The 14,630-nt window shown below is 56.6% G+C and overlaps 1 protein-coding gene across 1 annotated transcript; it reads right to left on the minus strand.

Moving 5' to 3' along the window:
- Window positions 1-237: 237 nt before the first annotated feature.
- On the minus strand, window positions 238-13,941 carry Bgn (biglycan). The gene is made up of 8 exons (XM_070039533.1): window positions 13,826-13,941; window positions 5,506-5,757; window positions 5,166-5,278; window positions 4,421-4,634; window positions 3,076-3,186; window positions 2,802-2,895; window positions 2,529-2,667; window positions 238-1,491 (listed from the first exon to the last, which is right to left on the minus strand). Exons 2-8 carry the CDS (start codon window positions 5,744-5,746, stop codon window positions 1,294-1,296), a joined length of 1,110 nt encoding a protein of 369 aa, XP_069895634.1. The 5' UTR covers window positions 5,747-5,757; window positions 13,826-13,941; the 3' UTR covers window positions 238-1,293.
- Window positions 13,942-14,630: the final 689 nt, after the last annotated feature.

Below are 14,630 nucleotides of genomic sequence, written 5' to 3' on the forward strand. Positions count from 1 at the left end.
AATGGGGATGTGGTCAGATCCTGGGCCTTGGGTCTGGTCACTTGGAACCTTTTCCAGCCCTGGACTTGAGGGTAAGAAGAACTGCCTTCTAAGGGCAGACACGACAACAAAGACAAAGCGCAGGCACTCCGGGAAGGGCTGGAGAAGCAGAGCCTAGGTGGTAGATGAGGTGGGTTCTCGTGAGTCTGCTTTCTTTTTGATCCTCAGTGCCAGCCCACAACCAGTGGCACACAGAGCCAGATTGCACAGTTTTTTCTTTAATTGAAAATCAGCCGACTTCAGAAGCAGCCCTTCCAGCTGGGTGTGGCTGTTCACACCCCCAGCAGAGCAGGGATCAGGAGGAGAGGAAGCAAGACCTGGCCATCTTAGGGAGAGGGGTCGGGCCAATGAAACCCGGTGCTCGGGACTCTGGTGACAAGCTGGACCCCTCCTGGAAGGACAGAAGGCTTCCCATTGCCTCTGTGGCCCAGTGGAGCATGGTCACCTCCCTGGCTAATCTATGGAGGGATCTGGGCCTCCGATTTTCAGGCCCTTCCAGGGCTGCAGACAAGACCTCGGAAGAGTGGCCAGGAGACAGCTGCCTCCACACTTGTTTGGGCAGGAGATGTAAAGCAGAGCCAGCCCAGGGCAGATGGTGTGTGTGTGTGTGTGTGTGTCTGTGTGTGTGTGTCTGTGTGTGTCTGTGTGTGTCTGTGTGTGTGTGTGTGTGTGTGTAACAGAGAGAGAGAGAGAGAGAGAGAGAGAGAGAGAGAGAGAGAGAGAGAGAGAGAGAGAGAGAGAGAGCGAGAGAGAGAGAGGCCAATCCAGGGGCTGGTAGACCAAGATGGCTGGGATGGACAGATGGTGACGTTGAAGCCAAAGCAGCCAAGGGCAGCAAGGAAGGCCCAGGAGAATGACAGAAGGATCATGTGTCCGGGTGAAGATGGCCATGGTGGAGTCTACTGTCTCCAACCCCACTAACTCCTTCTGCCCTGCAGACCCATGGACCATCTTTCCCTAAGGCTGAGGATGTCTGAGGATGAACAGGAAGAAAGCTTCATGGGGTGCCTCTCTGAGTGACCCCAGTGGGTGGGTGATGCATCTCTGAAGCTGAGGGGAGCAGGTGATGGAGGCCAGGTCTTGTGTCCACCTGCATGCTTGGGAGCCAGGAAGAGGCTGTGGTGGGGCAGCTAGTTGGGGTCAGGAACCAAAGGAGGGGGCTTTTCTTCCTTGCTTTGCCTTCCTCTCTGGGACATCTGTGTTCCTCAGAGATCCCCCCTCCCATTGGGGCCACCATAGTGGCCACCACTGCCTCTACTTCTTATAGTTGCCAAACTGGATGGCTAGGCGGTCAGTGACACAGCGGAAGGTGGCTGGCTGCACCTCCCAGTAGGGCACGGGGTTGTTGAAGAGGCTGATGCCATTGTAGTAGGCTCGCTTGACTCCAAAGCCTACAGGGCAGAAGTCGTTGACGCCCACCTTGGTGATATTGTTGGAGTGCAGATAGACCACCTGGAGACAGAGAGATTGAGTCAAGGCTTGCTCTCAGGGCCCAGTTGTCCCCAACCACCTTCCCAGTCTGTTCCAACCTGGGTTGGTATTGTGGGTTGCAGGCAAAATGGAGGGCAGACGCGGGAGGCACTGGGGCCTGCCTCCATGCTAGGCCCCACTGCTGCTTCCTGGGCATCATTTAGTTCAGTGTAGTGGCACCACCCTTTGAGGGCCACGATTCTCCTCATGCTTTGGGGAAGAGGGAAACTGGGGTGCTGGTATGTTGATAGGTGTTGGCCATAATTTGTGTGCCAGTTATGGTGTATGGTGAGTGAAGGCCATTCTGCGGATAGAATGGGGATTATGTTTGGTGGAGTGAGGTTATAGGAATCAGTCATTGATCCTGACCTGACATCTATGGAGGAAGAAAGTGCCTTGGCTCCCACAGGGTGCCTGGTCCCTCTTCTGCATCCCCGAGCTCCAGGGCTGCTCCCAGAGGAGCAGGCCCTCTCTTGTTACGGAAACCCATGGATCATGAGAGGAGAAAGGGCTTCATTCAAGGTGTTCTCATTTTTCACCCAGTCCTCAGCGGCACTCATCTTCTAGCAGCACCTCACCCTACTTCCTGAAGCAGCTCTCTTGGTGGAGCCAAGGAGTCTTGGATTAGTTCACTGGCAACAAGAGGTCTCTGGCCACTAGAGGGCGTCCTCAACCTGGCATGGGCCTTGCTGCTGTAGCAGCTGCGTTGGCCAGCATGGATGGGTGTCTGGTGAGGATGGCAGTGTTCTTACTATTGTGAATGGAACCAAGGAAGAGATTTAGGCCCAGAACAAGATTGGGCAAGACCAAATTCACCCACACATCTAGAAGCCAAGGCAGGAATGGAGGCCCCTGTGAGAATACCGTAGATGGAGGGTGACATGTCTTTGTAAACAGAGAGCACTGGCACGAAGGGAAAGAGTGCACACTGCTCCTTCCAACATGAGATGAGGCTCAGAGATCAGAAGTGACTGGCCAGCTGCATGCTGGGCTCTGTCCTGCTCTCTGTCTCCACTCACCTGGAGGAGTTTGAGGTCTGGGAGCCCAGCAGGCACCCTGGATAGCTTGTTATTGTCTAGGTGCAGCTCCCTCAGGGTGGGCAGGAAACTTAGGCTCCCATTCTCTATCATCCGGATCTGGTTGTGGCCCAAGCCCAGTCTGCAGGTGGGTGAATAAGAGATACTCAGGGGCTGGAGGAGAGGACTGCGGGACGACTGGGAGGACCCCTCCCTCACCCTAGGCCCAGCCCCTCTGGCTGATGGAGACCCAGAGCTCCCCTGGGCTGTTCCCACCTGTACAACTTTGAGTAGCGGAGCAGGTCTTCCAGCTCAATAGCCTGAATTTTGTTGTGGTCCAGATGGAGTTCATTCAGGGTCTCTGGGAGATCTGCCCAGAAGAGAGTAGTCAGAGGTGAATGCAGGGACTGGGGACATGGAGGGGAACAGGGGCCCCCTCTCTGCCCCAGGTGAGGGGGAGCCCTGCCGAGCCTTGCCTCAAATAGATGGGGCAGGTCCCCTCACTGTGTTGCCTGCGGGTGAGGCAGAACAGGAAAGCAGGACCACCTACCTTTGGGGATGCCAGTGAGCTTGGCCTCAGAGATGCGCAGGTAGTTGAGCTTCAGACCATCAAAGGCTCCAGGTTCAAAACCACTGTTCTCCAGGGGATTCCCACCCATTTCTAGGAGAGAGGCCATTAACATTGGAGCCACCCTGCACTCGGGCAGGGTCTGTCAGTTTCTGGGGCCCTAGTTCACCTGCTGGGTGCTATAGATTGCCGGCTCCCCCCACCTCCTCCTGAAAGCACTTCCACAAAATGACTGGGAGCATCGCCAACCCCAGTTGTTTAAGACCACTAACCCCAGGAGCACTGGCCCTGATTTTTTGCCTTTAGGGACAGAAAAGCAAGAGGAAAGTGAGAAGAGCCAACCAGTTCCACAAGCTGGACCTGTGGTAGTCCACAGTCTGAGGCCTTTCCCCCTCATTCTGCTGCCCTCTCCCCTTAAATTGCAGTTGGAGGAAGATCCAGAAACACACTGTACTCTTAGATTGCCTTATTTTTTGGGGGGGGGGGAGGGTCTGGTCGTGGGACCTGAACTCTGGGCCTGGGCACTGTCCCTCAGCTCTTCAGCTCAAGGCTAGTGCTCTACCACTTAAGCCACACTACCACTTCCGGCTTTTTTCTTTTTGCTTATGTGGTGCTAAGGAATCAAACCCAGGGCCTCAGGCATGCAAGGCAAGCGCTCTACCACTGAGCCATCTTCCCAGTCCCCCCTTTTTTTTGGGGGGGGTCTGGTCATGGGGCCTGAACTCTGGGCCTGGGCGCTGTCCCTCAGCTCTTCAGCTCAAGGCTAGCGCTCTGCCACTTGAGCCACAGTTCCACTTCCGGCTTTTTTCTTTTTGCTTATGGGGTGCTGAGGAATCGAACCCAGGGCCTTGAGCATGCAAGGCAAGCGCTCTACCACTGAGCCACCTTCCCAGCCCAGATTGCCTTATTTTTTTGTCAGTCATGTTGCTTGAACTCTGGGCCTGGGTGCTGTCCCTGAGCTCTTCAGCTCAAAGCGAGCACTCTACCACTTGAGTCACAGCGCCATTTCTGGTTTTCTGGTGGTTTATTGGAGATAAGAGACTTGTGGATTTTCCTGCCCGGGGTGGCTTTGAATCACGATCCTCAGATCTCCGCTTCCTGAGTAGCTAGGATGACAGACGTGAGCCACTGGAGCTTGGCTTTCAGACTGCTTTTGACAGTCTTGAACAGATCCTTTAAAGCTACCCTCCAGGATCCCTTTACCATATGCTGAAAAAACATGTAGTGCATTCTGTGAGGTGCACCGGGCTCTGCTGGGGCTTCTTGGGACCCCGCTTTCCTAGCCCATGCTGGAATAACTTCTGCGCTAGGCTCAGTCTGCACTTACCAATGCAGTTCATGTTCCGGAGCCCACTGAACACCCCCTTGGGCACTTTGCGGATGCGGTTGTCATGTATGCGCAGCTCCACCAGGGAGCTGGGCAGATTGGGAGGGATCTCCACCAGGTGGTTCTTGGAGATGTAGAGTTTCTGCAGCTTCCGAAGGGGACTGAAGGCCTTCTCGTGGATCTTGGAGATCTTGTTGTTCACCAGGACAAGGGCCTGAGGCAGGGGCAGAGGTGACAGAGGTAAATGTCCCAGCTCTCCAGCCAGTTCACCCTTCTCTCCTTTCCTCCTCTGCCTCCTGGGCTCCTCGTTGATGGCACTTGAGAGATGTTTGAGCCCGGTACTTGTAGGCAGAATGCAGAAGAAGCCAGCGACCATGTAAAGCTCTGAGCTCGAGCTATGTCACTACTGCCCAGCCCAGCCTATCACTCCTTGCACTCCGTTTCCCCACTTGTGCATTGTTTATAATGAAATCTGCCCTTTATGTGTTGCTAGGAGGAACCAATAAGATAAAAAAAAAATTTCAGCCAAACAAGGAACTGACCTAAGTGTGCTTGACTTATTATACTCATACACATAAGCTACAGCCTCATGAGCGCCCCCTACAGCCAGCTCCGGGCTTCTCTCAGTACTGCATGGAGCCCTAGGGTCCTCTCATACCCCTCACATATGTGCATGCAAACCCATCTGGACCCAAACCCAAACTACAGACTTCCCAACTTCTCCCAGTTCCTCAGATAGGCTTACATAGAGGTGCTGGAGGCCTTTGAAATCATCTTTGCGGAGCTCTGAGATGTCATTGTTCTGCAGGTCCAACAGCGTGGTGTCAGGTGAGATTTCCCTTGGTACAGTCTTCAGCCCTGGGAGCCAGTACCACAACATTAACATGGGGCCACCCAGTCTGGTGTGGAGGGATGGAGACACCAGGCACACAGGGACACACACACACACACACACACACACACACACACACACACACACACACACCACATGACAATCTGGCTTGTCGCTCCTCTCCTTTACTTGGGGCTCTCAGGCTGGGCCGAGCCTCCTGGTACATTCCCACCCCAGCTCCCCAGGGACTGACCCAAGTCAGAACACTGAACAACCCGCAGGTGACAGTGGCAGCCAAAAGGACACATGGCGCTGAAGGTGGGTGTGACGGCGTCCAGATCAGGGACACCCGAGGTCGTGTCGGCACCTGAAGCCTCCTCATCATTCATCATGAGCAGCCCATCATCCAGGGTGAAGTCCCAGAAGCCCTTTTGCTCAAAGGGCAGAGCCTGGCTCAGGGCCAGCAGAGACACGAGGAGCCACAGGGGTCGCATGGTGGTTGTCCCTGGGAGCCAAAGGTGAAGAGAGGGTCACAAGTCAGCAAGAGCACCCCCTTTTCTGCCAGTCTCTCCACCATCAATGGCTGCTGGTGGTGTGTGCACACGCACACTTGTGTATATGTGCCTTGGCACCGGGTCCTACATTCCTCGCACCCTGGTAGGTGCGAGGTAGCAGAGGGAGGAGTGATGGGCAAGAGGCGGGACTTGGTTTCACTAGGCAACGAAATGTCTTTCCAGTTAGCTGTGAGCCTCCCTCCCTGCCCCTGAGCTAACCAGATCCTGTTTCGTGTTTCGGGTGGGTGGATGGTGTCAGTGAGGCCAAGTGGAGGGGTAGAGGGAAAATCCAGCCATTAGCCCCTTCAGGCCACCCAGCTTATCCCTCCAGAGCTTCAGGCTCAGGGTAATTGTGATGCAATTAGTTTAATTAGGTGGCCATGAGTCATTTCCTTCCCTGCCGGAGCCCCTCCCCCAGGTCCACATTTTTTTGAGAAGGGCCCCCGAGGTCAAGGCGCAGAGGCCTGCTGGAGAAAGAGAGGCATCCTATGAGGTTGCAGAGGCTAGGGGGACAGGCCACTGTCCTCCCCTCCCTCTCCCTCCCCCCTCTCGCCCCCCCCCCCCATTCCGCTGGACCTCAGCACACAAGAACTCTTGACTCCAGATCTGCCCCTGACCTTCCTTTGGGCCCATGACCCTGGAGAAGCTCCCAAGGAGAACAGGCTGCCACCAGGGTAGCAGGGCAGGGTCAGGCTTGTCTGCAGGCTCCCAGGGCTGAGGCAGCTGGAAGGGGCGGAGGAGATGCTGCTCTGCCTGAGCCTGCCCCAGCATCTGCCTGCTTCTTTCTTCTCCAGCAAACACTGACCCTGTCCAGGGCTTAGTCTGCCCAGACACCTAGAACATCTCAGGCAGGGCCAGACCTCCTTCCTTTCCAACCATCCTCACTCCCTGGCACAGGTTCGAGTTTTGTTCTGGCCTCATTCTCCCCATCTGCTGAGTGGACCAAACCATGTCAAGTCAGCATGGATGTCTGGGGTTGCCTGTGTGCATCTGTGGACACGGAACCTAGCTGGCCACCAGGGAACTACAGAGATTCAAAGTAGCCCTCTACAAAGAAGCTTTCATTTGTACTTCATCCTGGCAGGCAGAGTTTGGCAAGGGGCGGGCTCCATGTGAGTCCCCTGGAGTGTCAGCATTGAAGGCAAAGATACAGGAGGTTGTAGGGAGTGGCCTTCCTGGGCAGGCCCAGGGGACAAAGGAGCTGTGGCTTTGGAGTCTTTGGTACCTGCAGGGAGCTAGCCACCTCCAGGCTTGTTTGAATCTGGACACAAGCATTGCACCACCAGTTGCTGTCCATCCTGAGAGAAAACTGGCCCTTGCTGCTGCCCGGGTGCTGCAGAGAATCTCCCCAGCGTATGTCCCCCTGAGTGGCTCACGGGGCCTGACCTGGCTCCCACCCATTCCCTGGATGGAAGAGCTTGTGTGCAGATGAGAGTGGCAGCTGCCTCCAACAAGTAGCTTCCTTGGGCCCTAAGATCCTATAGCAAGGCGAGGGGCCGAGCCCAACACTTAGTTCCGTTTCCCTCTCGCATATACATATGGGCCTGGTACAGACTCCTGAGGTCAGAGAAAGCCCCCTACTGAGGAGTGCTCCCCCTCTCTCACTCCTTGACTCCTTTGAAAGGACCCTTGCGATGCTGTGTATGGCCGCATCGGAAGACTTGCCAGGCCCAGGTGGCCTGGCAGGACCCAGGGGACCCCACCAGAAGCATTGGCCCGAGAGTGGGTAGAAAGACCCGAACTCGCCTACCTAAGTGATGTGTTCCCCCTTCGTCTCCTTGGTTTACAGCCTCAGGGCAGGGCCAGGTTGGGCAAGGCCTCCTGTGCCTGCTTCCACAGGCAGGGCCCTTGTCCAGGTGCAGGTGTGCACCCGAGGAGTTGCAAGAGAAGCAGGAGCAGTGGGAGAGCAGGAAGAGGAGGCCGAAGGCAGCACAGCAGTTGGAATGGAAGCCAGGCAGGAGCTGCCTCCACGGCTGCCCTGGCTGAAGCTGAAGCTCAAGCTGCTACCTCACAGGAGGATGAGTCAGGACTGGCACAGCTGCCCAACCACCCGCCTCCTGGGTGGGGCCTGGGACCCAAGTCTACCTGGCTGGCTGAGGATGGGGAAGCCCAATGCAGTGGGGAAGGTAGGAGCGGAGGACCATCTACCCATAGCCAACCTGGAGCCTCCAGATTTGGGGGCTGAGGTCTCCACAGGACACTTCTTTTTTTTTTTTTTTGGGTCCGGTCATGGGGTGTGAACTCTGGGCCTGGGCGCTGTCCCTCAGCTCTTCAGCTCAAGGCTAGCGCTCTACCACTCGAGGCACAGCACCACTTCCAGCTTTTTTCTTTTTGCTTATGTGGTACTGAGGAATCGAACCCAGGGCCTCTGGCATGCAAGGCAAGCGCTCTACCACTGAGCCACCTTCCCAGCCCTCCACAGAACATGTCTGTCCCCACCAAGGAATCTCCTCAAAGGCCACACGTGGCTTTCCAGACATGAGAGAGATGAAGCTCCTCCACAGGCACTTCCAGAAAACTGGGCCATCTGCTTGGGCGAGGACTCCCTCCTCCAGGGGAGAGGATATCCAGGCCCTGGTACAGCCTTGGGACAATGGGGTCCCTAGAGGAAGTTCACCAGCTCCGAGCAGACTTGCCTGACGTCATAGTAAGTGAAGGGGCTCCCAAGGGGCTGAGAGAGGGGCACAGACAAGAGTCCAGCACTCTGCCTGTTGGTTCCGACTTGGGCTCATCCTGAGGTTTAGAGACTGAGGGCTGAGAGGCCCACAAACTAGGGCCCCATGATGAAAGCAGGACAAGGTTTGGCAGCTGTTGTAGGACTCATGACTGAACTGCTGGGGGCGAAGTGAGCTTCTTGGCACAGCCCTCTCATGCTCTCAGCAACAGAAAGCCTACAGGATGTGGCAAGGGATCTCACATAGCTGAGACCCCAGAAAGAATGTTTTCCTGACACTGGCATCTGTAGTCCCACTTCATAGATGAGAAAACTGAGGCCTAGAGAGAAGAACTGATTTCTCCCAAGTCACCCCCAGTCACTCGGCTCATTCAGCTACCCTTGGGTTGTAGGTAGGGCTGTCTAGTAGGAGGCCCTGGGCTCACAACTGGGTAATGAGGACAGCCGGGGGAAGAATCTCCCTTGTCTGGTGGTGGTAAACACCAGGGTGCTGCAGATCATCCTTGGTCTCCTCACACAGGAAGCAACCCATGGGCAGACCCTGTGAGACCTACATCAAGTCCGTCCCCTCCTCACCTCCCCACCACCCATGGGGCCTCTGGGCCTCAGTTTCCCTTCATAGACCCTCATGGAGGTTTCCTTAAGCTCCATCAAAGCCAGCTAAGTCTGCTGGATGCCACCTCCTCAGAGCAAAGGAAAGAAGTGGTCATCGTGGTGAGCCTCAGCTTGGCGACCGCAGATGGCAGCAAGGGAAGAGGCTGGGCTTCCTGGAGCCTTTGCCACCATCTCAATAGGGCCCTCCTTGTCTGCCCCTCTGAAAGCCAGCGCAGTCCTCTATGCAGCATTGCTCCAAGTCACAGCTCAACAAGACACGCTGGCAGCCTCTGAAAACATGGAGGGGCTGTGCCAGGCATTCAGGCAAGGCCAAGGGCGGCAGGAGCAAGACTGGAGGTCTGGCAGGCCTTAGGCACTCGCCTGCAGATGTGTCGCTGGCAGCTGCCAAGGAGTAGACGCTGGGCTCACACTGTACAGCTAAAGCTGGGGCATGTCCGAGAAATGTGCTGCCCTCTGTACAGCACTGTTGAGCCTCTGGAATTTGGGGAGTGGGAGAGGGTGACAGGGAGCAAGCGTGGGTGACCTTCTCCACTCCTCTCTGAACACCCAGGCTGTCTGCAGCTTCAACCAAGAGGGTGACACCTGGCCTGGTCTCTGGGACTGTCCTGATCTCCCCTAGGCTCCAGCCTCTGCTTGAGTGTTAACCAGAGCAAAGGAATGTGCATTTCCCAGGGCCCTGCCGAAGGCTGTGTGTGGGGGGGGATGGGTGTGGGTGTGTGTGCGTGCGTGCGTGCATGTGCACGCGTGCATGCATGTGTGCACAGCCATGTAAATGTGCATGTGGAGGTGGGGATTGGAGGAATGACCCTGAGCCCCATGACATCTGCAATCTGGGCCACACACTGAACTCATGGCCATTGTCTCACGTGGCAGCTATGGGATAGATCCCCAAGGGTGACTGCTAGGGCAGCTGTTTCCTTTCATGGTCCTGGCACTGCTGCGGTGGTTGGACAGAGTTGGGGCATGTTCTCAGTCAGTGTTGGGAGATGGGCTGTACCTAAATGTCGCTCTCAAGAGGCTTCAAGGAGCAAGCACAAGGGAGCTGTCACAATGGCTGGGTGCATCAAGGGAAAGCTTTCTATCTCCTGCCCTAACGTCCCAAGACACTTCTGGAGTCAGACAGAAGATGATGCTGGTTGGCTGAAGGTTCTAGGCTGTCTGGTCTCTCTTCACCTGAGCCAGGGCTCTCTCTCCTCTTCCTGGTCACTGAAGAAATCTAGGCTCCTACTTGCCATGTGTTAGACTCTTCGGAGAAGAGGGAAGATACTAGCATCTCCCAATGGCAGGGCAAGGGATTTGACAGACTTCTTCACCTAGCCACCCTCCCCTTGTTGACCATAAGAAGGAAGCTGTGCTTTTAACACGTGCTGGAGGGATAAACGAAGCTCAGAGAGTTAGCCCCCAAACCCCTGCTCAAGGCCACAAAGTAAGGAAATGGTACAGCGGGGATTCCACGTAACCACCCACCTGCCAGTGTCGTCTCACTGCCAGGGAAGGAGAACAGCCGGGCAACCGGGTCCCAAGACCAGAGAGCCGCTTTGCTTCCTCGGTATGGAGCTTCCTACCGTCTCTCCCAGGCAGGACATTCATCCTACTCCCTTTCACGGGCTCTGGCTGAGGTGAGATCTAAGCTCTCTTTAGCCAGCCAGGCAGGCTAGGATCCCATCCACCTTCACACCTCCCAAGGACTGTGGGGGCTCCTTGCAGTCAGAGTCCCCTAAAGCCCACAGAAGGCCACTTCTGGGACTCTTCTGACTCCGAGCAAGAAGGCATAGGGCAAGAAAACAAATGGGGAAAGGCTGAGGTTGCACGTAGAGTCACAGAAATATCCAAGGAGGCTGTCAGTTCCAAATGGGGAACAAAACACAAAATTCCCGCTTCCCAGAGGCAGTGGCTCAGCAAGCCCCAGCCTTCCCCCGAGAACCTGAAGAAGCTAGTTATTTCAGAAGATGAGAAAAGCTAAGCATAGAGCAAGTCTGAGCTGCCCTCTCCTCTCTGCTTACTCCCTGAAGGTTCTATAGGTCACAACTTATACTGTAGCCCCTGACCTCCCCTGGCTCAGTGTCTGAGGCCATGGAGGAAGGAGAGCCCTTGGGGAGGGGAGGTGTCAGGGGATAACGCCTGCTCCAGTGGGCCAGGGATGAGGCAGCATCAGAGCCTGCTGGACCCTAGGTTGGTCTGTCTACAGAGCGCCTGTGCCTACCCTGCACCCTGCAGCCCGTGGCCAGGTGGGGGAGGGCAGCTCTGCCACATTGTATCACTTGGTGTGAGTGAGGTCCCTGTGGGCTGCACCCCCTCCCCTCCGAGGTGTGAGCCTAGGCTGCCAGGGACAGCCTGCTGCCAGGACTGTGGGGGCGGTGGCCAGCCTGGGAGGTGGGCGGGGCAATGCGGAGGAGGGCTCAAGCTCTCTGGCCTGGGAGTAACTAGAGAGGTGGAGCGGGAGGGGGTCGTGATGGCTGTGGGAAGACTTTGTAATAATCAGTGGTGTTGTCAGAGGTGTGGGGCTCCAGCAGGTGCATCACATGGAAAAGGTAGGCTAAGAATCCCATGGGACAGAGAACACGTGATTCCTGGGACAGACTAATGTTACACGGTCTCTATGGAGTGGGTGGGCCCAGGAAGCCAGAAGATGAGTGGAATCCCATCCCCTCCCTACACCCCCACACACAGTTCCAAGAAACCAGAAGTCCTTAGGGAAGGTTCCAGAGGGGCAAAGTGCACAGTGTGGCCTCATTCCAAATTCCTCTTCTTGGGACTTGGTACTGTCCCTGGAAGAGATACTCATTGGCCTTGTAAGTGACTTCCAGCATGTAGCTAGAGGAAGTATCCCCTTTCCTCCTGCCCTTTCCCATCCGTGATTCCACAGCCTAGCGCTGCAGGAGAGACTGGCTTGGAGCAGTGCTGGCAAGTCAGCCTGCACACACAGGATGCTCAGGGCTGGCACTCCTCCTCCCAGGACCCCTAGGACGAGCCTAGCTGCTGCAGACTTCCCAGCCACAAAGTGGGCCCTGGCCCCTGCTCTGAGGATGGTGCCGAAGCAATGGCAGACTTAATCCCTCCTCCAAGTTGGGTCCCTGGACCAGTGTGCACATAGGCCACGAAGGCTAGCTGGCCACACCCAGCTGCCTAACTGGCCACAGGAACCCTCTCTGCTTCCTGACTCAGGGCCAGCCTTTGCTGCCCAGCCCTAGTGGCTTAAAGGCAGCCGTGTGTCTTTCTGTCCATACACATCCACAGATCTGCCCTCAAAGGCTTCCCACTGGCACACAGCCACCACATACAGGCATACTCTACACAAAGGCATCCCTGCCCTCCCACCTCTCCCAGGCTGTGGGAGACACAGTTGAGTATATGTTACCCGGAGGTATTCACCGGTACCCATTGGATGCAGGCCCCTGGGACTCTACCTGGTACTTAAGGATAATTATTTGCTTGTGCCCATCTAAATCAGCCACTACAGGGCAGAGAGCAGGCAGGCCAGGGAAGGACAAGGCACAGAGGCAGGAGCCCCAGGGACAGGACCTGAACTTCCTGGTGGGTAGTCAGGACAGCAGGCTACCTGTGAAGACTGTTGGAGAATAATGTCCCTGGCCTCAATGAGATCGTCCCTGCTTGCCTCACTTGCGGTTCTGCTGTGAAGACGCAGCTCCGCCTGCTCTGGGCAAATGGGCACCTGGCCACACCCATGGAGCAGCCAAAGGGTGCTCTCATTCCTGCAGAGTCCCTGGGCACTTGGTGGACACCCAGATGGCTCTGTTCTCTCTTGCTCCCTCTTCTGGGTCCCTTGGCAGGCCCCTCTAGGGCCCCAAGCCAGGGCTGTCTCTGAGAACATGGCACAGTATCCTGATTTCCTCTTCTCCTACTTGTCCGCTGCCCATTTGGAGTCCTAATTCCAGAGGGACAGGACAGAGGCACCCAGGCAGGCCCACCCAGGACCCCTGTAGCTAGGGCTCTGTGGACCCACACCTCGCCCAGGAGAAAGCAGAGGAAGTTCATTGCCCTGTGGTAAGCGAGGAATATCTGGGCAGGGTGCCTGGGCTGTGCCTGGGAAAGCAAGGCTCTCAGCCCATGCCAAGGAATAGCCTGGGCAGCAGGGGACTATTTGGGTGCTGAGCTCGGCGGGTGCCCCAGGGCCTCCCTGACCCCGGCAGGCACAAAGCCCTAGAGTGATGCTGGCAGCAAGTGGAGGGTGTCCTCCTTGTGGCTGCTGGTGAACAGACAGGGCAGTTGACAGAGCTAGGGTGCCAGCCACCCAGCCAGATGGGTGGCAGGGTGCCCATGCTGAGGCAGAGAGCAAGAGGTGGACAGTTGGCAGTGAGGAACCCCCCCCATCCCCCCTGCTGCACACACATCCCAAGGCAGAGAACAAGCGGTCCATACAGCTTGGTGGTTGGGCAGGCTCAGAAGGGAGAGGGAAGGGAAGGGTGATAAGGTGCTTGGAAGAGAGTGGGGAGAAGACACAGACATGGGACAAGGACCAAGGGGGCCACAGGGTGGCGGTGAAGGGGCATGGACCAGGAGCTTCTGGGGGTGCCCAGGGGCGGGAAAGGTAGTAAGAGGCAGCAGAGCCATGGACACTGGGGAGAGCGGGGCCACAGGTCAGGGCAGCAGAGGCAGCAGAGTTGGGGACAGGACAGAGGAGCCAGGAGTAGAAGAGTGAGCACAGATGGAGCCCAATGTCTCCAAGGGAAGGTGGGCATATGTGAGGCTGGTGGGGGTGGGGGGCCTACCTGGGGTGTGGAAGCAGCCAGGTGCAGGCTGCCTAGTTGGTAGGCTAAGATGTCAGGCTGTCCAAGTGTCTGTATCAGGCCTGGTGGACCGAGAGCAGCAGCTCACTCCTGGGCAGTTCTTGGAGAGAGGGAGACAGAGGCGGTGGGAGGGAGGCTAAAGGCTGGGCGGGCGGGCCGACAGGGAGGGGACGGCAGGGAGGGGGCGGGGAGGGAGGCAAAAGGGAGGGGGGCTGGTAGAGTGGGGAGGGAGGGCGGGTAAGAGGGAGGGGGCAGGCTTTCCGTCCCCCCTGGCAGCTTCAAAGGGAGCAATTTTCTTGTAGCTGGCTGGGCTAGCTTTACCCCTCCCCCTTGCGCCCCTCACCCCGCCCCCCCAGGCAGATTTCAAGAGGACACCACACACACACACACACACACACACACACACACACACACACACACACACACACACACACACACACACACACACACACACACACACACACACACACACACACACACACACACACACACACACACACACACACACACACGGACCCTTGGCGTCTCTGGACAGGCACTGACTCAGTCAAACTTTCCACTGTCCAGATGGGGACACTGAGGCGCTTGCTGGCACTCACTGGGCAGAAGAAAGTGAGAGGGCAGAAATGGGAGAGGAGGGGGATATGGCCTCCCATTACTAGGCCAGTGAGTGGCTCCTGAAATTCTGTCCTAATTCCACCCAGAACTTTCCTTCTGCCTGGCTGAAACAAGAAGGTGGTTTCTCTGGGGTTAGAGAGGTAGCTGTTGTGGATTTCTGGAAGGGCTT

The sequence above is a fragment of the Dipodomys merriami genome, unplaced genomic scaffold (assembly GCF_024711535.1).
Source record: "Dipodomys merriami isolate MVZ:Mamm:240054 unplaced genomic scaffold, mDipMer1.0.p SCAF_3, whole genome shotgun sequence".
Lineage (NCBI taxonomy): Eukaryota > Metazoa > Chordata > Mammalia > Rodentia > Heteromyidae > Dipodomys > Dipodomys merriami.